We start from the raw sequence: 26,903 nt of genomic DNA, 5'->3' as shown, positions 1-26,903 counted from the left end.
ACGTCACTCGCGGGAGCGCGTTGGGAAGGGAGGGCTGGGCGCAGAGCCGCGGCGGCGGCGGCGGCGGCGGCGAAGGCGGCGGCGAAGGCGCGAGCGCTGGGGCGGTGGGTCCGCGCGCCCCGGCTCCGGGGCGGCCCCGGGGCCCTCTCGCAGGCGGGCGGCGCGGCTCCGAGGGAGGCCGTGGCGGCGGCGGCGGCGGCGACCTTGGCCAGCGGCGCCCGCGGTGGCCGTAGGGCGGAGGCCGAGCCCCGCCAGGAGTCTTGGCCGAGCCGGGGGGCGGCGCATCTGGCGCTTGGATCCCCGCGGCGGCCCGGGGTCTGGAGCTGCCGGAGGAGCGCGGCGGGAGCCGGGACGTGCCGACCCGTCCGGAGGGCGGAGCCCCGCGGCCCCGAGCCCAGTCTGGGGCGGGGCAGGGGGCGAAGCCACGGTCTTTTCGGGCGTCCAGCGGCACACGCGCCGGGCTGCGGTTCCAGGTACCCCCAGCTCTAGCTCGCAGCAGGCGCGGATAACTGGAGGCGCGGAGCTGAACCCTCCGCGCCCAGGTCACCTCCCCAGACCTAACCCAGCGGAGACCAGGGCTTCGGCGGGGTTCGGGGACCCCGCCCGGTCGGACCGCGAGCCGGGAGGAGCGCGAGCCCCACCCTGAAAAGAGGGCGCCCCCGAGAGCTGGGAGGCGGCGCCGCGCTCCGGGGGTCGTGTCGTGGGCGCCGTCCTGGTGGCGGGGCACACACCGCGGAGGGGACATGCGATCAGAGAAATCCCTTACGCTGGCGGCGCCAGGGGAGGTCCGGGGGCCGGAGGGGGAGCAACAGGATGCGGGAGACTTCCCGGAGGCCGGCGGCGGCGGCGGCGGCGGCTGCTGTAGTAGCGAGCGGCTGGTGATCAACATCTCGGGGCTGCGCTTCGAGACGCAGCTGCGCACCCTGTCCCTCTTCCCCGACACGCTTCTGGGGGACCCCGGCCGCCGCGTCCGCTTCTTCGACCCGCTGAGGAACGAGTACTTCTTCGACCGCAACCGGCCCAGCTTCGACGCCATCCTCTACTACTACCAGTCGGGGGGCCGGCTGCGGAGGCCGGTCAACGTGCCGCTGGACATCTTCCTGGAGGAGATCCGCTTCTACCAGCTGGGGGACGAGGCCCTGGCGGCCTTCCGCGAGGACGAGGGCTGCCTGCCCGAAGGCGGCGTGGACGAGAAGCCCCTGCCCTCCCAGCCCTTCCAGCGCCAGGTGTGGCTGCTCTTCGAGTACCCCGAGAGCTCGGGGCCGGCCCGGGGCATCGCCATCGTCTCGGTCCTGGTCATCCTCATCTCCATCGTCATCTTTTGCCTGGAGACGCTGCCCCAGTTCCGTGCAGACGGCCGAGGTGGAAGCAATGGTGGTGATGTGGGCCGAGGCTCCCCGGTGTCCAGGGGCAGTCAGGAGGAAGAGGAGGAGGATGACGATTCGTACGCGTTTCACCCCGGCATCACCCCCGGGGGGATAGTGGCAGGGGGCTCATCCTCACTAAGCACTCTGGGGGGCTCCTTCTTCACAGACCCCTTCTTTCTGGTGGAGACGCTGTGCATCGTCTGGTTCACCTTCGAGCTGCTGGTGCGCTTCTCCGCCTGCCCCAGCAAGCCGGCCTTCTTCCGCAACATCATGAACATCATCGACCTGGTGGCCATCTTCCCCTACTTCATCACGCTGGGCACCGAGCTGGTGCAGCAGCAGGAGCAGCAGTCGGCCAGCGGAGGCGGCGGCCAGAACGGGCAGCAGGCCATGTCCCTGGCCATCCTCAGAGTGATCCGCCTGGTCCGCGTGTTCCGCATCTTCAAGCTCTCCCGCCACTCCAAGGGGCTGCAGATCCTGGGCAAGACCTTGCAGGCCTCCATGCGGGAACTGGGGCTGCTCATCTTCTTCCTCTTCATCGGAGTCATCCTCTTCTCCAGCGCCGTCTACTTCGCGGAGGCCGATGATGATGATTCACTCTTTCCCAGCATCCCGGATGCCTTCTGGTGGGCAGTGGTTACGATGACCACGGTAGGTTATGGGGACATGTACCCCATGACAGTGGGGGGCAAGATCGTGGGCTCGCTGTGCGCCATCGCCGGTGTCCTCACCATCGCCCTGCCCGTGCCCGTCATCGTCTCCAACTTCAACTACTTCTACCACCGGGAGACTGAGCAGGAGGAGCAGGGCCAGTATACTCATGTCACCTGTGGGCAGCCAACCCCGGACCTGAAGGCAGCTGACAATGGACTTGGCAAGCCTGAATTCTCTGAGGCCACCCGGGAGCGGAGACCTAGCTACCTTCCCACTCCACATCGGGGGTATGCAGAGAAAAGGATGCTCACTGAGGTCTGATAGATACAGGCAGCGCCTGCACAGAAGGAAGGCACAGAGCAAAATGATCCCTTAGGGTTCCTTCTCATCCTCCACTACTTGCACCTCAGCTCCTGTTGACTTCTGACTCCCTCCCCTACATCCAGCGGTTGGCGCCAGAACCATATACCTGGACTGTCAACCTTGTTACCTGACCCCTGCAGCATCCAAGGTTTATCCATCTAAGTGACAGTTTTGAAATTCTAATGGTGCCACCCATTCATGCCCATCTTCTGTCACATGGATGAGTTTTCCATCTGACCTTCCCTCAAGACTCTGACTTTTCATGTCTGGGACTTGTAATATCTCTAGGAACAGAAATGTCACCAGGATGGAAACCAGGCACCCCTTGGTCCTGTTTCTCCTTAGCATCCTTCGCTTTGGGGCATGCACCTGTCTTCACTTCTGGCCACATGGTAACTAGCAGATGCTGGTGGACAGAAACAGTACCCATCCTGCCGTTTTCCTCCAGTGCCCTAGAACACCGGACCCTTGGTAGAGCTTTCAGCTGCACAGCCTCAAACTATGTTACTCATCTCTAATCTTGGATGGAATTAGAGAAACTACAATTAGGCTTGGCTGTTTGGAGGATCTTAGAGTCAATCTCGAACTAAAGGGGCCAATGGATTCCTCCAGGTGTCATCTGGCACAGTGGGCATCAATCTTTGGTCCACACTGAGTCCTCCTCACTCTGATCCCCTGACTCTAGCTTCCAGGAGGGTTCCCTCTCAGAGCCAAGTAAGTCTTTTTACATGCACGTGCCTTCCTGGGCAAGGAGCTGGAAAAGGGGGAGCCACAGAGCCTGGAGACACAGCTGACTAGAGTCAGGCACCTGGCTTGACTGCTTATCTGAGGATTAGACGATGCCACCTTGGGGCATGAGGGGGCAGAGGAATCTTGTCACCGACAGCAAATTTCTGTCCCTCACTTCCCCCAGCCCTCCCACTCTTCTTCCTGGGAATTTGGAGTAGGATTGCAGTTGAAGGCTTTCAAAAGTGGACTCCAGCTTAAATCCACAGACAGGTAAAAGCACATATGGGATGCTAGTGTGGGTGGGTTTTTTTCTTCCTATTTTATAGGCAATGAAATAGGTGCTTTAGAGTAAGGAAGACACATTATTCCTTTGCTGACAGCTTCCCTGTTAGAGATTTTCTGCTGAGTCAAACAAACATGCTCCTGCTCCGGCCCTTGGAGCGGCTGTAAACTGCTCTCACTGGTGAGGTGACGGCGTGGCGGTCCCACCTGCACTAAGCCTTCGTCTTCCATCGTGAGCCCCTCCTTCTGTCCCACTTGCCCGCTTCCCCTCCTCTCTCGCCTCGTAACATTGTCATTCATGTGTTGCCTTGATAAACTGTGATTTACTGTTCTGAGCTCTCCTGGGTGCAGTTCAGAAACCGAAAGGACTGTTAACATGTTTTAAATTTTATAATCTCGGCTCTAAGACTCTTGGATGAGAATTTTTTTTTTTTTTTACAAAATATTTTCTCGAAGAGCAGCTTATGAGGGAGAGTCTCTTGAGGATTTTCCTGAGAGACACTGTGGCTCGTGTGAGTGCCAGATCTAAATCTGGATTTTGCCACACTTTACAGGGTAGCTTGGGTGCCATGGTTCCTCCTTGTGCCTCAGTTTCCCCACCCATTCAATGGGAACATTAATCTCTCCCCCCCCCACCTCATGGGGAATGTTCTGTGAACTCATCTGGGGAGCCGGGAATGATGCTATGCAAATGTGTGAACTTTAGTAATGATTTCTAGTTCATTACCTTGTTTCCCCATCTCTCGCAGGCAAGGCATCCCCCCACCCAGAGTTCCTGCCTTGCATCCAGAGCCCACAGACACGCCATTCTGGGCCCTTAGCTCTTTCCGCCCCTCCTTAGCCTCTTGAACTGGGCCTCAGTCCTTCTTCTTACCCTTCAGCAAGGAGGATGCTCTTTGGACAGATTCACTGGGATCCTTCCAGAGCCAGACACCATCTTGATTGACAGCTTGGCTTCTCCAAACCTGAAATACAGTAGGAGATGCTCATGATTCAGACATCTGCCATGTCTGAGGCCATAAGGTGCCGGTGTTCCCAATCTCTTCAGTTACTCCTGGCTATTCAGGGGAGGAGAAGGGCCCCCCCAGAGGCAGAAGGGAGGCTCGTGGCCCAGGGTAAATGTGGGAACGTGTATGCACGTGTCTGTATGTGTATGTGTCCTCATCCTCTTCACCATTTCCTTTTCAAGTCAGAGCATGCCTGAAAGTCAAGGGTTTACGGAGAGCGGGGCTCTCCAGGGACTCTGGTTGCCGTAGCAACCTTCCAGATGGTTCTCCCTGTCGTCTGATTTGGGCAACAAGGGAGAACGGGAGACTACATGCTCCCAGCTTCTGAAGTGGGGACACCTCCCACATTTGGGCTTAAGGGCCAGTAGTGCCAGGACAGGGCTGCGTGACCTTCAGAAAGTGAGGGGGTGCAGGGCCCCGAAGCTTCCTCCCCAGACCTTTCCTCCCGGTTTCCCTACCCAGTCACGGAAGCTGCCTCATTTCACCCCCGAGTCTTCAGAAACTTGAATGCTAAGCAACTGCCAGTGAAACCAGTGTCCACATTATCTTTTCCAAACCGGCCTTGGAGGAGACTGGCTTCTCCAGAGGCAGCCAGGCTGAACCGCACCGAGAGTCAGACTAGTTTTAGTCCATAATGGCACCGTGGGGTCTCACGGCCTCGGAGGGAGGCTCCTCCCAGCTCTTAGAGAGACGGAGAAGTGTACTCCTTCCTCCCGGGGGACAGTCTGGCTCCTGGGAGCAAGCTCTCGGGTGATTCTTCCTAAGACGTCAAAGAAAAGCTGAGAGGCTGTGCGCTGACCTGGTTTCTGGGAAGGATTCTGCCAAGCGATGCCCCTCTGACTCTCAGCCTCTCCGTGTGGACTTTGCCCCCTGAGCACTGAGAGACTCTGTGCCCCGTGTTGCCATGACAGCTGGGGTGGCAGTCCCACAGCTGCCAGCAGCGGGGCTCAGGCCATCCAACAACGTCACACCTGGCTCAGGCCAGCAGGAGCTCCCAGGGGTCTTCCTGGATCCGCCAGGCTCGGCTGAGGCGTGGGCTGTTCCTCCTGCCTGACCGTCCCCAGGAGAGATGGGGACAGCTGGCCCGATTTACATCTGAGGTAGGTTCTCCTGTTGGGGAATTTCCTTCTGGCTCAGTCCTTCAGGCCAAATGAGAACAGGGCTGGGGAGGGGAGGGGGGAGGCAGGAGAGCGTGCATCTGGGGAGAATGAAGGCTTTATTGTCTTTGCTCAGCGGCCACCTCGCTCTCTTTCTGTGTATCTTTTTAAATCTTAAAAAAATTATGATGATTATTTTTAAGCTTTATTGGAGGGGAGGTAATTAGGTCTACTTATTTAAATACAAATTATTTTTTTAATGGAGGTCCTGGGGATTGAACCTGGGACCTCGTGCATGTGAAGTTTGTGCTCTGCCCCTGAGCTGTACCCTCCACCCCCCGTGTATTTTTGACTCCATCTACTTTGCTCTCCTTTCCCGTTTCTGTGCCCTCACTGCTGCCGCCCTCCCCGAATCCCCTCCTCACCGGCCCCCTTTTCTCCACACTTCCCCCTTTCCTTCCTCTATTCACTCTCCCTTTCTCTGCCTTTTTGCCTTCTTCCCACACTTCTGGCTTTCCCCCACCTGCTGTTTTGCCCTCGTCTTCCTTCCCTGTGTGTCCTTCCAGCGGGCTCCCTCTCTCACCGCCTCACGGTCCGGGAGCGCCCGGGGGCCTGTCTGTGGCGGGCGTTCTCGGGGCTCTAGGACAGCTGTGACCACCGAGGGCGCTTGCTCGGAAGGTTGTCCTCCGGCTGGAGCACCCCCTTTCTCCTGCCATCTCCGCGCGCCCTCCCTTCCTGCGGTTCTCACCTCTGTGGGGAGAGTCGGGGGCTTCCGGAGCGAGTGAGGTCGCTGTGGGTTTAGAAAATGTCTCTGATGGAATTTCCCGAATCTGTAAGGATAAAACAGAGAAAGGGGGGGGGAATGAAACTGATAGGTTTTGGGTAAATACTTTGCTTGTACAGCCCTGGAATATGCCCTCCTCTGGCTTCCCCAGCCTTAAGAAACTTGCAGAAAGGCTCAAACAAAGGCCCAGCAGAAACAGTGAGGTGAACCCAGAAAGGAGGCCTCAGGAGGAAGGCACGGAGCGAAACTAGCCTGGAAAAGGCCTTCACCCAGGGGGGCCTTCTGACTGCCCTCTGTTCTGTCCCAGGCTCCCGGAACATCCAGCCGCCGCTCTCGTGTGCGCTGAGGCAGAGTAAAAGCACAGGGCGGGAATCTCAGTGATGCAAGGTGCAGGGGACACCGTGTGACAGGACGGGCTGAGACCCACCGCCCCATCCATGAGGAGGGCTGCGCCTCCTTGCCGGGGGCCCTGCAGGCTGGTCCCACCTGCACCAGGAAGCTTTCGGAGGCGGTGGGCGTTTCCTCAAATGGGATTATGGTGATGGTGGTGCAGCCCTAGAAGTTAACCAAGAAACCTCTCTGAGTTATTATTATTTTTAATGACATGAGGCTACCAGCCGAGGAGCTTCCTGTCTTGTCTGGGAGGTGGTTTGGTTTTCGACACCTAGAAGTCAAGCCTGCCTACACACGGGCCAGACTGAGGGTCAGGATGGGATGGGAGCTTCTCCCCCGCCATGTGGGGACACTTTAGAGCTTTCAAGCACTTGCTCCGTGCTACGTGCACGCACGTCCAAGAGCTGTTTGTCTGCTTTGAATTTTGACAGTGAAGCCACTGTGGGACTGACACGCCCCTTTCTTTCTGCTCTGAAGGCGGGCCGAGCCGCCTCCGGCCCGTGCGGGGCCTGGGAAGCGCGCTGACTAGCATCAGCACGTCGGATATTCCTCACTGTGGAGGACGAGGGCAGTGCAGCTGCCCAGGGCGCTTACGCTTTGCTGGCAAAACGAAAGCAACCAAAAGCTCACAGACAAACCAGAAGACCCCACCTGGTCTCTGTGCTGTAAACTCAGGATTCCTCAGGAACCTGCACAGGAGGCACAGTGGCACCCTCCCGGCCTCCTCCCCGGCCTCCTCCCTGCGGCCGTCACTGACCCTCTGAGCCATCACACCGCTGATGGGGCCCCACTTTGACGCTTCCGTAAACAGAAGAAGTGGGGGTCAGAGTCTTCCCTTAGCGCGTCCTTCTGCAGGAGGCTCATCAGATGCCCGTCTCCTCTTGCTCTTACTTGCCTTCCGCTCACTCATCCCCCCCCCACACCTGCCCCTTGATGTTTTTGTCATGTGACACCTTCCAGTCCTGCTGCTCATCCTGCCTTCCCTCCACGGGCTGAGCTCTGGCTTTGGCAGTGTTCTGTCCCCTCCCTGGCATCTCTGCATATATGCCAAGACGGATTCCCAGGGAACTCTGTCCTCTGGGGACCATCTGCCTGGAGCCGCCATGCTGGCTCTGATGGGCTGTGACTGTGCGTTATTGCCCCGGGAAGCAAAACTGGGTCTAATTCTGGCTTGTCAGGGTCACTTAGGGAAGGGAAAGAAATCCATTCTTTAAACTGCAGGTTTGCTCTCTCCGTCGCCCTGGATGCTGAGCCCAGGGGCTGCCCAGCTCTCCAGGGGCAGAATAGGCCTGGGGTCCAGGGTTTGGGGGAAGAGGGAGGCTCCCAGATGTGGGCTACTGGGAGCCAGGGTAGATGGGCTCTTAGCCCTCTGGTTACCGTGCCCCCGGCGAACCACTCCTGTTCTGGGCCGCAGGTCCCTGTGGGGTTGGGGGTTGTCATTTCCTCCACCTCCCTCTGCTCTGAACTCCTGGAGAAAGGAGTTCACCCCGCCTCTCTGTCCTGACTGGGTCCTCATCCCCTTGGAGCCCTAACGAGGGGGTGGAAACCTACTGGTGACCACTTTGGAAAGGTTATCCAAACAGGATAGTGACTGCTTGTTCCCAGAACAGAAGGGGAAAAGGGGCGTACACTGTAGTAAACTCCATCTATGCTGGTCCCCCCTCAGCCATCGCCTAAACTACTGGGGACCCCGCCCTGGTGGGGTTTATGACAATTTTTTTTTAACATGATGCTTGCCTCATCATGGTTACTATGAAGTAGCTTTTTTTTTGAGTCTGTCAGGGACCCAGCAGACACTCTTTGCCTGACCGTAAAAAACATCTTGGAACCTTAAGCGACCTCCGTCACAGGTGCAGGGCGAGCAGACAGACCCCGGCTCTCTGGCGAGTAAGCCGGCGGCGGGGTGGGGGGGCTGCAGCGCGCAGTCTGCCGCCGCTGCTATTTTTGACGTGCTTGCTTCCTCCCAGGGCCTGACAACCGCTGTCTCCAGGAGACAGACAAACCCGCTCTTGGCAGCAGAGACATTCTGCTTTGGAAAAGAACCGAGGAAGACAGCCCTGCAGCTGGGAGGGGCCGGGCCATGCCTCCCCCTCCTCCAGGATCTAAGACTGGGGCGCCACCCGCCTTGGGGCATCCACCCTCCCCCGTGGGAGTCGTCCTAACAGGGATGAGAAGGGCACCGTTCATTTTAAACAGCATCTAAAATGCCCAGGGCCTTCAGACATGGCGTGTGTGACAGAGGTTAGGAGCCCAGACGCTGAGCCAGACAGTCTGGGTTCAAGTCCCATCTCTGCCACTTACCTGCTGGTGGCATCAAACAAATTCTGAAACCCTTCTGTGCCTCAGTTTCCTCCTCTGTAAATTGGATGCATAATCACAGTGACAATCTTTCAGGGCTTTTTGAGGGTTAGCGGAGTTCATATATATGCGATGTTTATGTAATATGTAACATTGTGTAGCAAGATGCACGCAGTGTGACATGCAGCGACATGGAGGCACTGTACAGAGGCGCACGCGGTGTGACACGCAGCCACGTGGAGGCGCTGTACAGAGGTTGGGGTGATTACTATGGGTAGGCTAGACATTGTTTTCCTCTTTGGGAGGTAAGACAGCGGAGGCTCCGAGGGCAGGCTCAAGGGCGCACAGCTACCGCGTGTTGCGGTCCGTCACCCTCAGGGGAGAGGTAACGAGCAGAACGCAGCGAGGGTCTGCTTGGTACTAAGCCAGAAGAGAGAATGAATTCATGGTTCCTAAATGTGTACATAGGCTTTTATTTCTGTGCCGGCTTGTCCTTTGATGGAAACAGCACGCATCCTGTGCTCTTCTCGCTCGGCTCAGGAGGCACAGCGCTGCCTGTGCGTCTTTCTGCAGAGCCCTCCTCTCTCCGCCACGGTCCTCCTCCCCTCACGTGTTAGCATCCTCAGGGGCTGGCACTCGCTAGAGCCTTCTCACATGCTTCCTGGCGTCCTCCTCCCTGGGGCCAACACAGGGTCTCACAGTAAACTCTCAGGACCAATCCCATAACCGGACCCAGCTCAGTGTCTTCCTACACTGTTCTAGTGGCTTCCAAATCCCACTTCCCTCAGCGCCCCCTGTGTTCCCCGGCCACCTCCATGTCCCCATGCCCTTTCCCCTCTGCAGGTGGGGTGCCCTGTGGCATCCCTTCAGCGTGTTCCTGCTTCCTTTCAGCCTTTCAAGCAGAGGAGACAGGAGACCCTGGGTGGGAAGAAGTGGGCTCCCCGACTCCTGGGGGTCTCCATTTCCTTCCACTGTGACCGAAGCGCATCGGGGGTCCCGACTCGGGCCAGAATGCTGTGCGCACACTCAGCTCACTCCCACAGCCACTGTCGCTCCCCCCGGGGGACCTGGCCCAGGGAGGGGCCCCAGGGCTGCCCTCCCCATTCTGAATTTAGAGCTTCCAGGCTTCCTTGCTTCTGGAGTCAGAGGATTTGGGTCTGAATCACTGTCTGTCAGCTGCGCCTCCTTTAAACCTCTCCAAGCTTCACTTTCGCCATCTGCAAAATGAGGATGTGAATTCTACTCGCCCCACTTGGTGGCTGTCAGGCTCGAACAGAGCTGCAAGTTTAAGGGTTTACAGGCAGTACCCTCTACCGGACATCCAAGGGGGCCTCAGTGACACTGACCAGTGGAAGCACCTGTGCCCTCAAAGAAAGGGGGGGCCCAGCCCACTGCAGTTTTGTTCTCTGAAACCCACGTTTAAATGAAATGTGACATAAAAATAGACTCAGGATGGCAGGCTTTTAAACCAGAAGGCTCTTTGCCTAAAGGATTCATGGCAGAATCTCTTTAAATAAATTGCACTGAAGACTTGATTTAATACAAGGTAATCTGAAAGGGTCTTGTAAGAATAAGATGGCTAAACTGGTGATCTGTTTTTCAACGGTTAGTTTCCGACCAAAGTAGAACGAGGGCTGTCACTGAAGCCTTCCCGGGGGCACCAGCGTATCGGGAAGGGCAGCGTCCGGGGTCATGGATGGACAGAGGTGAGAGCCCGAAGGGGTGGTAAGGGTCCCTGTTTGTGAAGGAGGGAACTGATGGGGACCAGAGGGGTGGCTGACCTCCTGTCACACAGCCCATTGGGGCAGAGCTGAGCCCAGGACTCACATTCTCTGACTCCAACACAAGGCTGTTTTCCCACGGGAAGTGGAAACCTAAGGATTTTTTCAACATTTTTAAAAACCAATTTTACTCATCTCCTCCCAACCCCACACCTCGGCGGAGCTGTCCCTCGGAAGTGGAATTAAGTGCTTTTGAGTCTCACCCCTTGCTCCTGGCTTCCCAGGGGACAGAGGCAGCAGGCTTAGCTACAGAAACCCTTCGTCAGACAAGCAGCTCCTGGACGTTGACGGGAGGACCCCTAAGTGTTAGGTAATTGGCACTGGGCGAGAGGCTGGTGTTCGGGCTCCAACCTGGGCAGCCAGACCCTGGGCATCTCATGTCACTGTGTCAGAGGTTCTTTAATTTTTTAGGGCTTTGCCTTTGTTTTTGTTCTGGGCCACAGGAAACTCATGGAGGAGGAAAGCAGGGGGTGTCTGGAGGTCTATATTTTGTAGAGGAAGGAGGGCATGCAGATGGTTAGCCTCTTACCCGGCAGTGCCGACCTCGGGCGCCCTGGGAAATGGAAGTCTGCTTCTGGACTCTTTTCTGCATTTTTTTGCCCTGGGGGAGAAAGAGAAGTTACTGTTGGGGCACAGATCACTTAGGCATCACAGGACGAGGGGCAGAAGGAAGGAAGTTTCCAGAGGCCATGGCAGCTGGGCCAGAAATCAGACAGGCGCTCGCCAGCTGCTTTAAGGCGATTTGGCATTGCCGGGAAGAGGGCGGAGTCTGGCGTGCTGGCGGGAGAAGCTGCGGCGTGCAGGGCTGCTGTCCTCCTTCCGGGCACGGGCACGCTTGCCAGGGGGAGCTCACACCTGTGCACGTGGGGAGCCCGGTCCTCACTGCCCCCAGCCTTGCTGGTAGTCACCCGCTCCTCAGCTCGGAGTGTGTTGGGTTTTGTTCGATTTTATTTTATTTTACTTTACTGTTTCATTTCATTTCATTTCATTTCATTTCATTTCATTTCATTTCATTTCATTTTTGTCTGCCCAGGTCCTCACTCACCCCCAGCCTTCCTGGCTACTCATCTGGAAGCGTGTTGGTTTTTGTTTAATTTAATTTAATTGTTTTTACTTTATTTTATTTTACTATCTCTTATCTTACTTTACTTTAGCTTCTTGCATTGTATCCTGTCGTACTGTTTTCTGCATCTGCACCCCGGGGGCACACGGTTTTCCGTAAGTGTGGAATTCCAAACAGCCATCACAGAGCATCCAGCTGAGGCTTCAGAGGTTGCGCCTGATGAGAGGTTGCGCCTGACGAGAGGTCCTAAGTCTGTGACGTGTGCACCACATATGATGCCACGTTAAGAAATACTGGATATGATGGTTACATCTCAATAAAGCTGGAAAGAATAATAATATAAAAAAGACAAGAATAGTGGAAGATTTCACATGGCGACCTGGATTTTTGTTTTCTTTTGAAAAGCAACAGGTCTGGTCTCCTTGGCCCCACACTTCGGTTTCCAGCGTCAGCCTGCCCTTCAGAAGGGCCAGGCACTCTTGCCTGGTGTCCGCAGAGGCTGTGTGTCCTCTCGTTTTGCACGACGCCCACAGTGTTGGTTTTCTTGTAGGGGGGAGAAATTTCCCTACGTGTGCATTTCTGTGCCAGTTTGGAAAAACCAAAGACTGAGCGGGTGCCTCGCGTAGGGACAGGCACCTCCCAGTCTCCTTCACCTGGCGCCCGTGGTCACTCTCGGAAGCCTTCCTGGGTGATCGCGGTCACCCGAGTCACGCTGGACTGTCCCACGGGTGCAGGAGGCGTGGCTATCAGGTAGTGAGGGGGGAAGAGAGGGCAGGGAGGAGACGGTCACAACTGCAGACGAGAGAGCAGGGACCGCACAGCGTCAAGAGCTCGCTGCGCCGAGTCACGGGCTCTGTCCGGCTGCGCGGGCGGGCAGATGTGCGAAGCAATTAAGAATTTCCATCTAAAATGATAAAAATGACAAAAAGGCAACCTGTGGTGTTTGGATAGTTTTGATTTGAGGGTGATCTCCTGCGTCTGTGATGCCAGGTAACTAGACCTCACCCGTGCCTGCTGGCCGGGACCGGGGGAGTTGAGAGCGGGCGTTCCCAAGTGGGACCGTGTGGCGTTCCCGGGCCATCGCTGGCCCCGCGGCACATGCTCTGCATCTGTCAGCTGTCGGCGGGAGGTAACGACCCCATGGTCAGCCCCAGATCCTTTTTGCCTCTTTTTCTAGATTCTTCCCAGAGAGTTTCAGCTCTTCAGGGGACTCTCTTGTCTGTGAGGTTTATTGGCCAAAAGTTAAATGATTGTAAAGTTGGAAACACGTCCAACATGGTTGCCTTGGGAGACAGATAAGACTGTCCTCTTTTCACTGCTTTTCTTGTAATTTTATTACAATATTCAGGACTAGAATTCAAGTGGGGAGCTGACAAGCAACTTGTTGGCTCAAAATCCTTCGGATCCCAGGAGAGGAGCAGACTTCATGCTGGTCATCCCTCATGGGGCAGCTTTCACTTCTGAAAACCCAAATTTAAAAGGATTCTATAACCCTCTCCCTTCCCCTCCCCTCAAAACATTCACTCTTCCCGGGAGTGTGGAAAAAATGAAATCAGCTCGGGCTTAAAGGAAATCCACCTCGGACCTCCCGTCTTAACGCTGGTCTGCCTCACTTTTTCCAATAGACGCACTTCTAAAAAGTGCTGGTTTTGACCTGAGTGTGTGTGTGTAAACATGATAGACTCACTTCCCAGCAGAGGTGTTTTCAATAGAAGGGGGCTCGTCTCACACTAAAAAAATCAAGAACCCACAGTATAGCTAATGAGGGTATCTAGTCTGTGGGGAAATGAACGTCACCTGGTTTGTGGCAAGCTTCCCGCGATCCTAATTCCTTCCCCCAGTGGAGGGGAAGGGGATGCCGGGCCATTAGAGAGGGTGGTGATCGCTGATCAGATTTGGGAAAGAAAGAGCATTTTTATTTGTTGGCAGGAGAACAGGATATTTTCCAAAATGAGGATTCAAAAGTGGGAACTCAAAGAAACTTTTATCGATTTCTCTCTTTCTTACTGCATTTTGACTGTCCGGGGGATGCAGCTGGAAGTGCATTTTCTACGTGCATCACCGTGTCAGGTGGGGCAGGATGGGAGAGGGGGACATGGCTCTGAGCCCCTTGTTTCTCTGTGAACCAGGTTGGAAGGGGTGATGTCAGCCAACCCGGGGTCAGTGCCCAGTGCCACCACCCTCTGGCCGTGCAGCTGTGTGGCCTCGGAAACAATGGGACCCTCTTTGAGCCTTGGTTCTCTTCTCTGTAAAATCGGACCATTGATACAGCATCCCTCAGGGGGGCTGGCGGAATTTAACGAGGTAACGCTAACCAGGTTCGTCACATGGCCCGGTGTGTAGTGAGCGTTCAGTAAGAGGGCGTCATTATTTCCGTGGTCTCTTTGTTCTTCGCCCCTTCCGTGGGGTGCTGAGACATCGGCCAGCCTCTGAAAATTGGCCGACCTTTGGGAAAGTTGAAACCACTCAAAGCTTTCATAAATCGGTCTTTTGGGAGATACATACACAATGGTATCTCTCACTTTGTAGATTTAGATTTCCTGACCTCATATTGACCACGATTCAGCTATTCACTCATCAGATACTTGGCTGTAGCTGAGGTGACTCACTGAAAGGGGTTTAATGCCCTTTTAGCCTTGAAGACTTGTTTCATGCTCAAAAAGCCAGTGAGAGAGAATCTCTAAGGATTCTGACAAGTTCCTTTAAAAAGAGCACATGCAATGAGGCAACTTATCCACTCAGTCTCTGGGAGCAGTGAAGACTTCCAGCTCACGTAGGAATTAATTGGGCACTTGAGTAAATGAGTGTGGAAAGAACCTATGGTTCAGCCCCTTCCTTGCCCGGCTCCTGGGCTGCCCTTGAGTGAGGGAGTGAGCCGTTAGGCGCCTGCACAGGACCCCCAGGTAGATGCCTCCTTGAGTGTCCAGCAGCTCACAAACGTGCCTTTTGTGGTGTGTTTGGGGTCCACCTTCTTCTTTGGAATTACAACAGAAGCCGGTGGAAACTGTGACTCGATTTACAGAGAACGTGTTTCTTTACACACAACACTTCAGGAATGTGCTTAGTTTGCAAGGAAGTCCGCTTCAGGACGAACACGTAGAGCATAAGACACAGTGACGTGGAGTAACTGAGCAGGGGGAGAGACTTCCAGAAGTCAGCCTGCGTTAGAGTGAGTTCCTAATTATCCCGGGCCTGCCCCGAAGCGCCGCCGGGGAGAGCCCATAACCGGGACCCCTGCACGGGCACGTGCCGGAGCGTCACAGCTGCTGTTGTTGGGAGGTTTTTCTCCTGCCTCCGTCTCACCCGCCCTGTGGTACACGTCCTTCTTCCTGCTTTTGTCTTCTACTGAGACGGATACTCAACCGACCGTGGTACCTAGAACAGCTCCTTCCGCCAGAGTCCCTCCGTGTGGCCTGCAGGGCGCTGGCCTCACGCGCCATTCCCATGGGCAAAGGCTCCCTGGGCGTTGTTTGTTTCAGAAACACCGCCTCTTGGAGACACACGAGGCATGTGCACGTGAGGTTAAAGGCTCTGAGAAGTCCCGCAGCATGTAAACCTCCTCACTTCCTAAAGCAGTGGCATTCAAATTATTATTATTTTTACGGACGCTCCACCACTTTTGGGGGTAACTTCTGTGCATGTCCCACAAAAACTGCAATCCAAGGTACACATTTTGAGCAACTCAAAGAGATCTGAAACTCCTTGTAATGGATTTGAGTCCACGAAACCTAAGACCGTAAAGGTTTTGTCAAATGGGGATGACTGGGGAGCTTTTTAATCAACCTGCTTAAAGGTTTCCACATTCCTCTGGAGGGTGTGCAGTGCCTCGTAGAGTCAGCGATTTGATAAGGCTCTGTCTGAATGGCGTGAAAGAAGACGTCGTCCCTGTGGACCTTCGGAGTCTCCTTCAGCAGAAGGCTTTGAGGAGAACAGCTGCAAGGGCTGTTCCTGTTTGTTAGGCGTGGGGTCCCTGTTCTGCTCTGCCTGCGAATGTCCGCACTTCAGATACTCTTTGCCGGACGGCTGACTGACTGAACGGCGTTGCCTGCCGGTGCTAACCGCATGATTTCCATGTGAGCTGTTAACCAAAGATTAGGGCATGGATTTCTACTTACAAGTTCTTTTTCCACTAAATTGGGCCACTTAATGAAAAAAGTCAAGAATAACCTTTACTAGCGATCACGTTTACAAAATCTTATTCGCCATCTGCGCAAGACACAGACGTTCACAGGGAGCTATAAGTAACCAGGGTTTTCAGTCTTCTCTCCCATTTTCTTAAATACTGTTTTCACGTTTGACACCCCCTTGCCGTCTCCCAAGGTATTTCAGGCGCTGGCCCCCTCCAGCTGGACCTGGCTCCTGCCGTGCTGGGGTTTAAGTCCTCCGGGGAGCTCCTTCTGCTGGGCGTTCTGGGTCACTGAGGGCTCTTACCTCTGACCCGTCTCTCTCACCCCCGGAGAGGCCTGATGCTCCTGTCTGCTCCTCCACCAGCCGGTCCAGGACTCCGTTCTTTCTGCCAGGCTTCCCTTCTGTGCTCAGAGGCAAAACGAGAGAGGATGTAACTTCTCTCTCTTTTATTTATATATAAACACAGTCAGTTCACAGTGTTGTGTCAATTTCTGGTGTGCAGCACAGTGCTTCAGTCATATGGGAACACACATATATTTGTTTTCGTATTCTTTTTCACCATAAGTTGCTACAAGATAGTGAATACAGTTCCCTGTGGTGTACACTATAAACTTGTTGTTCGTCTGTTTTGTGTATATTAGTATCTGCACATCTCCAGCTCACGATTTATTTCTTCTTACTCCCTTCTCCCCCTGGTAACCGTAAGTTTGTTTTCTACGTCTGTGAGTCTGTTTTGTAGATAAGTTTGTTTGTCCCTCTCTCTCTGTTTTTCTTTTTCCTTTTTCAGATTCCACGTGTAAGTGACATCACGTGGGATTTGTCTTTCCTTCTGGCTGACTTCCCTCCGAGGGACATTCTCTTGACTCGCCGTTGCCTTTGTATCTGCCCCTCTTCTGGACGGCTTGGCCTGCGAGGAGGAGGTTCTGGTGTCTGGTTGTTTCTTTCCTTTTTAAGCCCACTACGAGTCAGAACAAGGCAACTGTGGGGAAGACGGAGAGCATGTAACCCTGGGCACCTGTCAGTGACGTGCCGTGGGACCCTGAGTGGTCGTCTCCCTGGCCCTTGGCATGTGTTAGCTTCTGGTATCATTCTCTGTCCCGGTGACTTCATCTCTGCAGTGAGGTGGCTGGATTAGACAATTTTTGAGCTTTTGCTTGAAAATTCTGTGATTCCTCAAGCCTATTCGTTAAATGTGCAGCTGCTTCCCTGGATAACTTGGCAAACTTTATTGCCTGGCTCCTGACACCAGAACGATCTTTTAAAAAGAGAGTTGGAGTTAACTAAAATTTCAGCTTTATATAGAATCATTGAATTTCAGAGGTCATCTGCCCCAGCCTCTTATTTGGCAGACAAAGATCAGAGCAGAATGTGACACTTAAAAATACGCCGTGTGAGTTACAGCAGCTTTTTGAAAGTGATGTCATCATTTTTCTGTGAGACTGAGCATGAGAAATTTCTTCCCTGCACTTTTCTCTTACTTTCCCTCCCTCCTGCCTTCCCTCCTGCCTCCCTTCCTTCCTGTTTTCCTTAGGTGAGGTCTATCTTAGTTATTAAGTGATCCCAGATCTTTTTTATTTCAAAGTAGCAAAATAAACATTCCTTGGTGTTGGCAGTGTCAGCGCCTTGGCATTACGATTGGAAAAACACTGGACATGTAAAGGCACTTCTATATTAAGGAGAAGCGAGAGATGCAGACCAGCGGGGTTGCTGACCAGGATCCGCTGGGTCTGTGGCTCCCCACTTGCAGAGGGAGCCTGCAGAAAAGACAAAGGAAGGGAGAGTTCCTGCTTCTGCAAAAGGGCAGGGACCCCAAGGCGGGCATTGGACCATATGCTGGGCTGGTCCTGTTGTGCCAGGCTGTGGCCCTGGGTAGAAAGGTCTGTCCAGCTCAGCCCTGGGAGCTGTGGCTGCATGTCCGGACCATGGTCCCCTCGGACCCAGTTTCCAGTCCTGCACGGCTGCACCAGGTCCTGGTGCTTTTTGGGATCTGTTCATTACCCTCATCTCAGTTAGCCTCCCTTCCCACTGCTGGTGCAACCTCATGAAGCAGCAGAACCCTGGACGGGGGTAGAGAAAGCCTGGGTGGGATCCAAGTGCGCTCTCTGACCTTGGAGCCAACAGCTTGAAACAAGCATTTTATTTCCTGAGTTTAAAAGCTGTATCTGCTCATTATGGAAAATTAGTACCGTTCAGAAAAGCATAAGGAAGAAAATGAGGAGTCCCCACAGTCCCGCAGCCAGAGGTACCAGTGCTGGTGCTTCACGGGGTCCTCCTTCCGGAGACGCTCTGGCTCTGCACCTGCGTCTTGCTGAGGCCGCGCTGCAGTTCCCTGGCAGACCTTCACAGTCGGCCTCTAAGGTTCTCGTGCATTTAGCACATAACCATCACGTAGATGCACCTTCATTTTGGTAACCTACCCCCCTTGATGGACATTCAGGTTTTCTAACTTTTTGCTCTTCTAAGCGATGCTACAGTAAATGTTTTTCATACAGACATGTGTTCACACTTACGACTCTCTCCTTAGGTCGTATTCCTGCAAGAGTCAAGTCGCATGAAGAAATTGAGCACATTACTTGCTAAACAGCAACAGAAACAACAATAATTAGCATCAGTAGACACTTGCCCAGCATAGTGTGTGCAGAAGAGAATGTCGCGTGTGCTGACTCCTTGACGCCCCCGGCACCCCTGCAAGCATCTCCACTCCACAGGAGCTGCTGGTCCAGGGTCGCATGGCCAGTAAGTGGGGTGGGGGGCGGGACTGCACCCCAGGCAGTCTGGCTCCAGCATCCTCACCCTTACCTGCTGCGCAGTGCTGCCCTGGTGAAATGAGAGAGCGAAGCGGACCAATCCCCGGGCGCCATTCAGCCGGGACATCATCTGTGCTATTCAGTGCTGCGCGGGCGATGCTCGCGGGCAGCACGATCGCCTGGTGTGAGCCCCTGGCTCCTGAATGCTCTTCATCCCCACCTGTGTGTGTTCAGCGGGGTCTGTGTGTGTGAGCGTGTGCGCTTATATGATCTTAGGAATGGAACAGAGCCAGCAGGGAGCGGGTGAGGCAGGGCAGCCTGGCCGATCTGTTGACAAAACAATAAAACGTGGCTCATCTGTGCTGTTCGTTGTGGCTGTAAACCCATCACGGTGTCCTTTTCATCTTAAGATTCTCAGGCTCTTCGGCTGGGAAATCTGTCTCTTTGTGATTGAGCTGTCACCCCAGTGGAGCAGGCATGGGATGAGATGTGCCGTCTAGGGCACTCCTGTCACAGAAGCACACAACTGTATGTATTGTCCGAGGAGGGCACATGCCCCCCCAGGGGCTCTGCCCATGCTGCCCAGGGCAGCCTGGTCCCCGCAGGTGCGACTGCTCACCTTGCAGGGCAGCAGGGAGTCGACAGGCTCATCACTGGAACAGGGACGCGTCCGGGCTGCTTTACTGAGTGTTCAGTGCAGAGGTGCCAGGCCTCCTAGAGCTCTGTACGGGAGGAGCGAGGGTCCGCTCCTCTAAGACCTGTGCAGCACGTGCTTATCTTCAGGAAGCCTGGGGAGGGCTTGGGCGGTGGGTCTCAGCCTTCCCAGGGCTTTGGAACCACCTGGGAAGCTTTGGAAGACCTACCACTTCCTGCCGCCCGCTGCTGTCTTAACCCCCCCTGCTCCACCCCAATGTGAGTAATTGATCCGGGGCGGTGTCCGGGTGTAGCAATTTTTTTTCCCAAAGCTTCTCAAGGGATTGCAGCGGGCAGCCAGAGTTGGGGTCCCCTAGTCTAAGAAGTTCTGGCGATGGTGACTTTATGCCTTTGCACTTAAGTGCCCTTCCCTCCCGTTTCACAAAGAAAGCTCACAATTGAGCATCACAGCAGTCCACTCAGGTCAGTGGAGAGGGTACTTTTATGATTTTCCTTGGCCCAGAGAGGTTGACTGAGTTGCCCAAGGTTGCACAGCCTCTCCCCCAGTCACAGCAGCTGGTTCCTGCCCAGGCCAGTCCTGCCAGACCCTTTGGGAAAGAGCAGCCTCCCCTCCCCCAGGCTCTTCCGGGCTGGAATCACCCTTGCCTTCGCCTGCAGCAGCTGCCTCCCTGGTGTTGGGGCTCGCTCTTCTCATTCTCCCCCCAGCAGCCACTCTTCCTCCTCAGAGCCTCCTGGTGAAATGTGCCATCACATCTTTTCCACAAGCTCTGCCCGACTTAACAGTCAGATAAGGGCGCTGGGGGACGCGGTCACCCGGCCCTCAGCCCCAGATCCAGCCCTTCACCTCGGATGCTCTGCATTAGCGCCTGGCAGGAGTGAGCAGAGCCACCTCCAGCAGCAGCTGCCTGGGGCTAAGCGCCCTTCTCCCCAGCTGTCACCTCCCATCCGAATTTGTCTCCTCTCCCCTGCACCCCCTCCCCCCCCACTCCCAGAGTAGCCTTAAGACCCACCTGAGTCCTTCCTGGGAGCCCCTGCAGTGACGAGTCCCTTTCTGGGACACCTGGAATGGCTGCGTGCTTGACAAGGTCGCCAGGGGAGAGAAACACCCAGGCAGGTGGCTGCACACGCCCCGCCACCGTTCTCCGTTCACCAGTCGTGGGCTCAACTCTCTCCCGTCTCTGCCAAAGACTTCTGTTTCTCTTCACTCTTCCTCTCCTTGTTTGAAGCTTTCCCCTCACACGGGCTGTGTCCTGGACGGGCTCCCAGCGACTGCAGACTCTCTGTGTCAGAATCCTGCAGCCTCGGTCCTGGGATGCTGGGAGGGGGGCGGGGCGGGGAGGAGGCGGGGTTTCGGCTCCCGGGTGCTGCGGGGAGCAGAGCACCCCGGGGAGGAGGGGCAGGTGCGGGTCCCCACTTCCCTTCACCTGCTCAGCAGCCCTGGGACCAGGGGACGCCACCAGCCAGCAGACGCCCGCACAAGTGCCCCTCCCCGGCCTGCCCGCCATGTCTGGTGAATTGAGTTGGTGGGTTGGTGTGGAGGGTCAGTCAACATCCTTGAAGACTTCTAATTCCCCAAGACCAGCTTTTAGGAAAGGCCTGTCCTCTGCGAGCAAGGCCGGCGCCCGACTCTGCCCCTTCCTCCTAGACAGCAACTCAGTGTGACTTCTCCTGCCAGGTGAGAGGACTTGGAAGGAGGGAAGAGGCAGATTGAGTTGACGGGGTCTCCTTTCCCAAAGCAGAGGAAGCAAAGGTGTAGTCTCCCAGGGCCCGGCGCGGCTGGCCTGGTGAATCTTTACCATTCTGGTTGGATGTCATCAGACAGGATGGCTATTCATGGGTCCAAGAGCCCATCCCTGTGCCCCCTTACCTGCCGGGTCACCCGAAAGGCTGAGCCTCTCGCGGCCAAGTCGTGCTACCAGACGCTGTCCCCCTGACTCAGTGGGTTGGAGGAGGCTGAACTGAGTCTCTTTCCCAGACACTGTCGGCTGGGACAGAAGGTCCCAGTTCAGTCTGGGCGAGTCTCTCTATGGAAGAGATGGAAAGCCTCCCAACCAGGGGAGCTGGAAGGGGTCTGACCCCCTATGCAGCTTCCCTTTCTCATTTTATAAATGAAAGAAAAATTGAGCTCCAGAGGTATCACCTGACTGGCTCGAGGCCGCAGGGCTGTGGCGGCTACGTTATAGCAGAGCTGGGTCTCACGTCCAGAGTGTCAGCCTGGGTCCTCTCTCGGCTAAGATGCGGTGCCTCTACCGCTCACCTGTGAAACGGTGCACAGCTCAGACGTCGAAGAGGTCCCAGTAGCCAGCGCCGCATGGGGCTGCGTGGGGAGGGCGCAGACCTCAGCGTCACACTGAGCAGGTTCACATCCTGCCGCTCTGGCGCTGGGCCCTGGGCATCCTTCTTACTCTCTTGGGACCTGTGTTCCTCAGTCATAGTGTGAGGGTCACTGGGCTTATTTTACAGAATTACCGTGAGGGTTTTCTAACTACGGTAAGAGATGCTTGGCACATAATCAGGGCTCAGTAAAGGAGAGAAGGCTCCTCGGACAAAATGAACAATGGTTGCTTTCTCCCCCGTGCTCTAGTTCTGAAGCTGGTTTGCTCAGGGAATTATTCAGTGGCTTTGTGTTTGCAGTGGGGAGCCTGAGGTCCTCAGAAAGTCCTCTGAATAAAACACAAGTCTCAGGGGAGGGGACAGCTCGGCGGCAGAGCCCAGGCCTAGCAAGCACGAGGTCCTGGCTTCGATCCCCAGCACCTCCATTAAAGACAAATAAATAAAAACAAATAAAAACCCAATTACCCCCCAAAACACATAATTCTCAACTTTTAAATTGTGCATTATTTTAGTCAACGGTTTGCAACACGTGAAAATAAAAAGCAGTCTAATTTTTGGTCAGTTTATTATTGTTTTAAAATCCCCTGTGCGAACTCCTTTATTGCCTGTGGGGGAGGAGGGCAGACCTCCCTCTGCACACCGCCCCTGATGCGCCACCAACCAAAGGCTCCTACAGGACCCGGGTGGAAGAGGTTTGGGTCCCATGCAGAGCACGTGCAGGGAGCCGTCAGGCCGCTGGGCTGCGGACAGGCTCTGCAGGTCAGAGGTGGGTTTGAAAAGAGCCTTTGTATTTGGGGTGCTGCCGCAGCAGGCGACAGACTCTGTCTTCCTCCAAGAGCTGCTTGGGAGTGGAAAAGCCCAGTGCGCTCAGAGATGGGGTGGGGGTGGTTGTCGCCGTCCTGCTGGCTCCAGGGACCGGGAGCTCGCAAACCCCACCGCTCTGGCCTCACTGGCTCCCCTAGACCCTCTCCAGGAGCCAGAGGAGCCCTCCCTCAGGCTGCTGGGAGCAGGTGGAAAGGAACAGCATCTCTTTGGTCCCTGGAACTTCCTGCATAACATACTCAGGGCTGCCAGGAAATCATCAAGGGGTGACGTTTGATGAGTCGAGTTACTCAGAAGGAAAAGCTTTGCCTGCCAGCCTCCACCCCTCCAGGCTTCGGGAGGTGCCCGTGTCCTGCCTTGGCTGCCCTGGGGAGCTGCAGCATTGCTCCATCCACACACCGGAGGCTGCAAGGACTGCTGGGGGCGTGTCGGTGGAGAGCAGAGCCTAAGGATGGCCAGAGCGCTTCGCTTGACCTCGGATTGCGTTGCAGCCGAAATGAAAGGTGATGCAACGGTCCAGGGAACTCGTTCGCCTCTGAAAAGTGGGCGACTTTGTTTTCTCTGTTTGCTATCGGCTTAGCTGACTTCGGACAGTCTCACCTATCTGTTGTGCCTCAGTGTCTTGGGCAGGGTGTCGGGTTGCTGTGAGAAGTAACAAACCAGGTGAACTGCACATAGACTGTCAGTTCACAGGTAAATGTGCATAAGTCATTTTTTAATTTTTTTAAAGTGATTTCCTGGAAAGCCGGTGCTTCCCGGGTCTCAGATCTGCGTGTGTACACAGTTCTCGTCCAGTTTATCCGGTGGCAGGCAGCGTCTGTGTCAAGCGGAACACTTGCGGGTTTCCAGCCGGTTTCGCAACGGAGTCAACTTTAATGAACGCTTCGGGGGCTGCGCGGTGCTGATTGGCATCGGCCACGGCTCAGCAGGGCTCCGAACTTGCGTTCAGATCTCGATCGTTGCTTGGAAAGTAAAGAAGCGGCAGTCCTGAGGGGATTTCTTTCACTCACTTTAAACACGGCTCTGTTTGTGCATTTTTCCTAGACTTGGCTTCAGTCAGAGCTATTTGTGGGAAGTAAGGCTTTCTGGGGGAGGGGGAGGCTATTTCAGCGCAGCTGGTAGTGAACCCAAGCCCAGTAGAAGAATTCTGTCTGCGATGTGAGGCCAGGATTCAGAATTCTAGTCTACACCAGAAGGTAGTGGGGTACAGAGGCAGGATGTGGGGCTGGTGTCTTGTGATCCTGGTTCTATCCGCCTAGCTGTGTGATTTGGGGTAATTACTTACCCTCATGGAGCCCCAGATTCCTCATCTGCAAAACGGAGAAAATAATGTCTGTCTCAAAGGATTGGTGGGCTCATTCGTGAGGTAATGTATTTAAGACATCTTGAGCACAGCGAGTGCTGAATAACATGCAGATATTATTTTAATTGGGCTACGGAACTTCGGTGCTGGTGGTTCTGTAATTAGCTGGGTCCAGTTAGCTTCTTTTGGTTACAAGGGGCTAAAACTCTGACTCAAATCAACTTAATCAAAAAGTGGAAATCTGTTAACTCATAAAATTTCATCTAAAACTAGACTTCAGTTGGCAGATACTATAGAGCTGGCTAGAGCGTGGGAGTTCACAGGGGTTGAAGGACTCCTTAGTGAGGTTACCAAATTTAGCAAACACAAGCACAGGATGGCCAGATAACTTAATAAACAGCTGTAACTGCTGAATTTTTTGCAATTTATTGAAAAAAATGGAATATGAGACAGTTAGGCTGTCCTGAGAAGGCCAATGCAGGAAGCAAGACAAAGTCATTAAATATGAGCCATGTCTTACATGTGCAGGATGCCTGGCAACCCTCCTCTTTAGGGTATTTCCAGTCATAAAACTCTACCATACCTATAATTAGTGTTTTCAGCTAGAGGTATTAGACTCAATTAACTTCATTCTCATATCAGTTAAATTAACCAGAGCCTGTGCTGGAAAATTCAAGATAAGTCTAAGGTCCATCGTATGTTACTTGAAAATAATAAAAGTCTTTTTAAAACTTGTGGGCTTCAGGTACAGTATGATCTAGGGGGTAATTTTTTTTTTTCATCTCTCAATGCAGTTCTGCTGTCCATGCTGGCTTCAGATGGTGGTAAGTTGGCTGGTAGCTCCAGGCATATATTTCCTCCAGATTCTGGTCCAATAAACACAGACTCTTCTATTGACCTGACAAAATCCACAATCTGATTTTCACTGGTCAGAATTCCACCTCATCCTCTTATCTGGGCAAATTATTAGGCCCAAGGAATGGGATGCTCTGACTGGAGATATGTGGGTCATATGCACACCCTTGGAGCCAATGTTGGAGTCAGTTTTACCCAAAGCACGCAGGCCGTGTATGGAGTGTGAAGAGTGTTTCTCCAGAGGAAAGTTGGTGTTCTGCAAGGAAGAGAAGGGATAATACGGATGTTGGGTAGCCGAAAATATAACAGCCTCCTTCCCCAAGCAAACAAGCAAAATAGCAAATATCTACCACACCCGGGTTCTTCTGTGCCTCTTTCAGCAAGAGAGGGGTGTCATAGCTGAGGTAAGTCAACACCGAAAGAGGCCGAGATGCACGTCCCTGAATCCACATGTGGGCTTGCGGCATCAGGTTTTAAGATTATAGAATTATCAAAGAGTGCTTTTGCCTAATCTTTTCCCCGAAAGTTATAATAGCTATATTGCTTTATTCTAACTATTAAGATAATTCAGTTGGCCCTTGAACAACTGGGTTTGAACTGCATGGGTCTACTCTGATGCAGATTTTTTCAGTAAATACACACTGCAGCACCCAGTCCATGGCCTGCTGAATCCAAGGATATGGAGGGCTGACTGCGAAGTTACGTTGCATTTTCAACTGCGTGGAGGGTTGGCGCCCAGATCCCTGCGTTGTTCAGAGTTCAGCTGTATATGCATAAAGGTGTATAGAGAGAAGGAAAAGTCACCAATAATCCCACGACCCAGAGATGATAGTTCCTGTCGTCTTGGTGTAATTGTTCCAGATAACGTGTATGTGTGTGTGTTTTATACATATGAAATACTTAGTTAAAAATAAAATCAAGCATAAAATTACTTTATTAACTTTTAAATTCAAGGATATATTTTGGAAATCTTTTCAAATTAAAATATATATTTATTTATTTATTTATTTATTTATTTATTTATTTAATGGAGACACTGGGGGTTGAACCCAGGATCTTGTGCGTGCTGAGCACGCACTCTACTGCTGAGCTATACCCTCCCGCTAAAACACATATTTTAGAAATCACAGTATTTTTTAGAAATCACCAGCTCTGTGTGAGCTCTGAATACTCTGCTTGGGGAGGGTGGCTGATAACTTGATGGGCCTTAAATGCTATCTTGTGTAATTTGCATTTTGTTGCTGACTCTGTAAGGTGGGCATTACATGTCCACATGCTCTTACAGACAAAGGGTGAACCCTGAGCCTTGAGAGTGCCCCTCAGGCCCCCTGCGGGTGTCTGGAGCGGAAAGCAGCCCTCACCTGGCTGCACGCCGCCTTGCCACGTCTCTGGGAAGGCACAGGGTTTGGTGACATGCCCAGAGGGGCAGAAACTTTTACCAAGCTCAAGTTTCCAAGGAGTGCCAAATTCCACTTACTCCCAGAAATGGCAGATTGGTTGGGAAAGAGCTGTTGAGCCTCCCTCCGAACACAGTGACAAGAGTAGCGAGTGTAGATGTGCGATTAAGATGTTCACGTGTAGACATGAGATTGGGACGGTCGGTGGTTCACACAGGGTCCAGCAAGAGGCAGGGTCATCCAGATCCTGGTCCCAGTCTCCCCTGCCCATGTGACATGGCCCAAGCTCTGGGGCGTGCATGATTTGAAAAGCCTAGTCACCCTGTGAGGCTCCCGAGGAAACCCAGCAGGTCCTGCCTCTCCCCTCGCTGTGAGTCTGAGGCCTCGGGGCAATGGCTTTCGACTATTTTAATGGTTTATTTCTGGTACTTTATTTTGCCTTCCTTGGTCAATGCTTACTTTGCTACTCCTTGATTTCTTTTTCCATTTAACAAATATTTATAAGGCTCCTAATGTGCGCTGGTCACTGAGCACAGGAATATTAGGGAGCAAATCATGGGTACACGCCGTGACCACAATTCCCTCATAGAGTGCTCAGAGAATAAGCAAGCATTTAAATAAAATGTCACTGTAAGTGTCTTGTTACATAGAGGCAGTACTCTGTAGAGAGATGGCCATTAATAACATGGAGAAGGATGAGCGTGGGGTGACGTGGGCCATGTTGGGGAAGAAATGCAGCGTTAAGTAAGGGGGTGGGGCAAGGGGATGACTGGGCATGTGAGCAATGCCCTTAAGGGTGGGAGGGAGAACCTGGTGGATGTGTGGGGACAGGGCATTCCAAACCA

At 53.9% G+C, this 26,903-nt stretch overlaps 1 protein-coding gene and 2 long non-coding RNA genes across 5 annotated transcripts; 2 read left to right on the top strand and 1 right to left on the bottom strand.

The window, feature by feature from the left end:
* Positions 1–41: 41 nt before the first annotated feature.
* Positions 42–19,073, top strand: KCNA6 (potassium voltage-gated channel subfamily A member 6). 3 transcript variants are annotated; one of them, XM_072954322.1, is made up of 2 exons: positions 42–3,098; positions 18,471–19,073. In XM_072954322.1, the coding sequence occupies exon 1, from the start codon at positions 744–746 to the stop codon at positions 2,340–2,342; it is 1,599 nt and encodes a 532-aa protein (XP_072810423.1). In that variant the 5' UTR covers positions 42–743; the 3' UTR covers positions 2,343–3,098; positions 18,471–19,073. The 3 variants fall into 3 exon arrangements, 2 of the variants coding, with proteins under 2 accessions (XP_072810423.1, XP_072810422.1); XM_072954321.1 differs by having other exon boundaries at positions 42–3,383; XR_012066836.1 differs by lacking the exon at positions 42–3,098 and adding an exon at positions 4,305–5,502.
* Positions 4,092–5,278, bottom strand: LOC140691262 (uncharacterized). The gene is made up of 2 exons (XR_012066837.1): positions 5,202–5,278; positions 4,092–4,360 (listed from the first exon to the last, which is right to left on the bottom strand). It is a non-coding gene; the product is annotated as an uncharacterized lncRNA (long non-coding RNA).
* LOC140691302 (uncharacterized) lies at positions 8,500–9,010 on the top strand. The gene is made up of 2 exons (XR_012066905.1): positions 8,500–8,563; positions 8,644–9,010. It is a non-coding gene; the product is annotated as an uncharacterized lncRNA (long non-coding RNA).
* Positions 19,074–26,903: the final 7,830 nt, after the last annotated feature.

The sequence above is a fragment of the Vicugna pacos genome, chromosome 34, assembly GCF_048564905.1.
Source record: "Vicugna pacos chromosome 34, VicPac4, whole genome shotgun sequence".
NCBI lineage: Eukaryota > Metazoa > Chordata > Mammalia > Artiodactyla > Camelidae > Vicugna > Vicugna pacos.
Note: the sequence above shows the minus strand (reverse complement) of the source record. Positions and strands in the feature narration are given on the sequence as shown.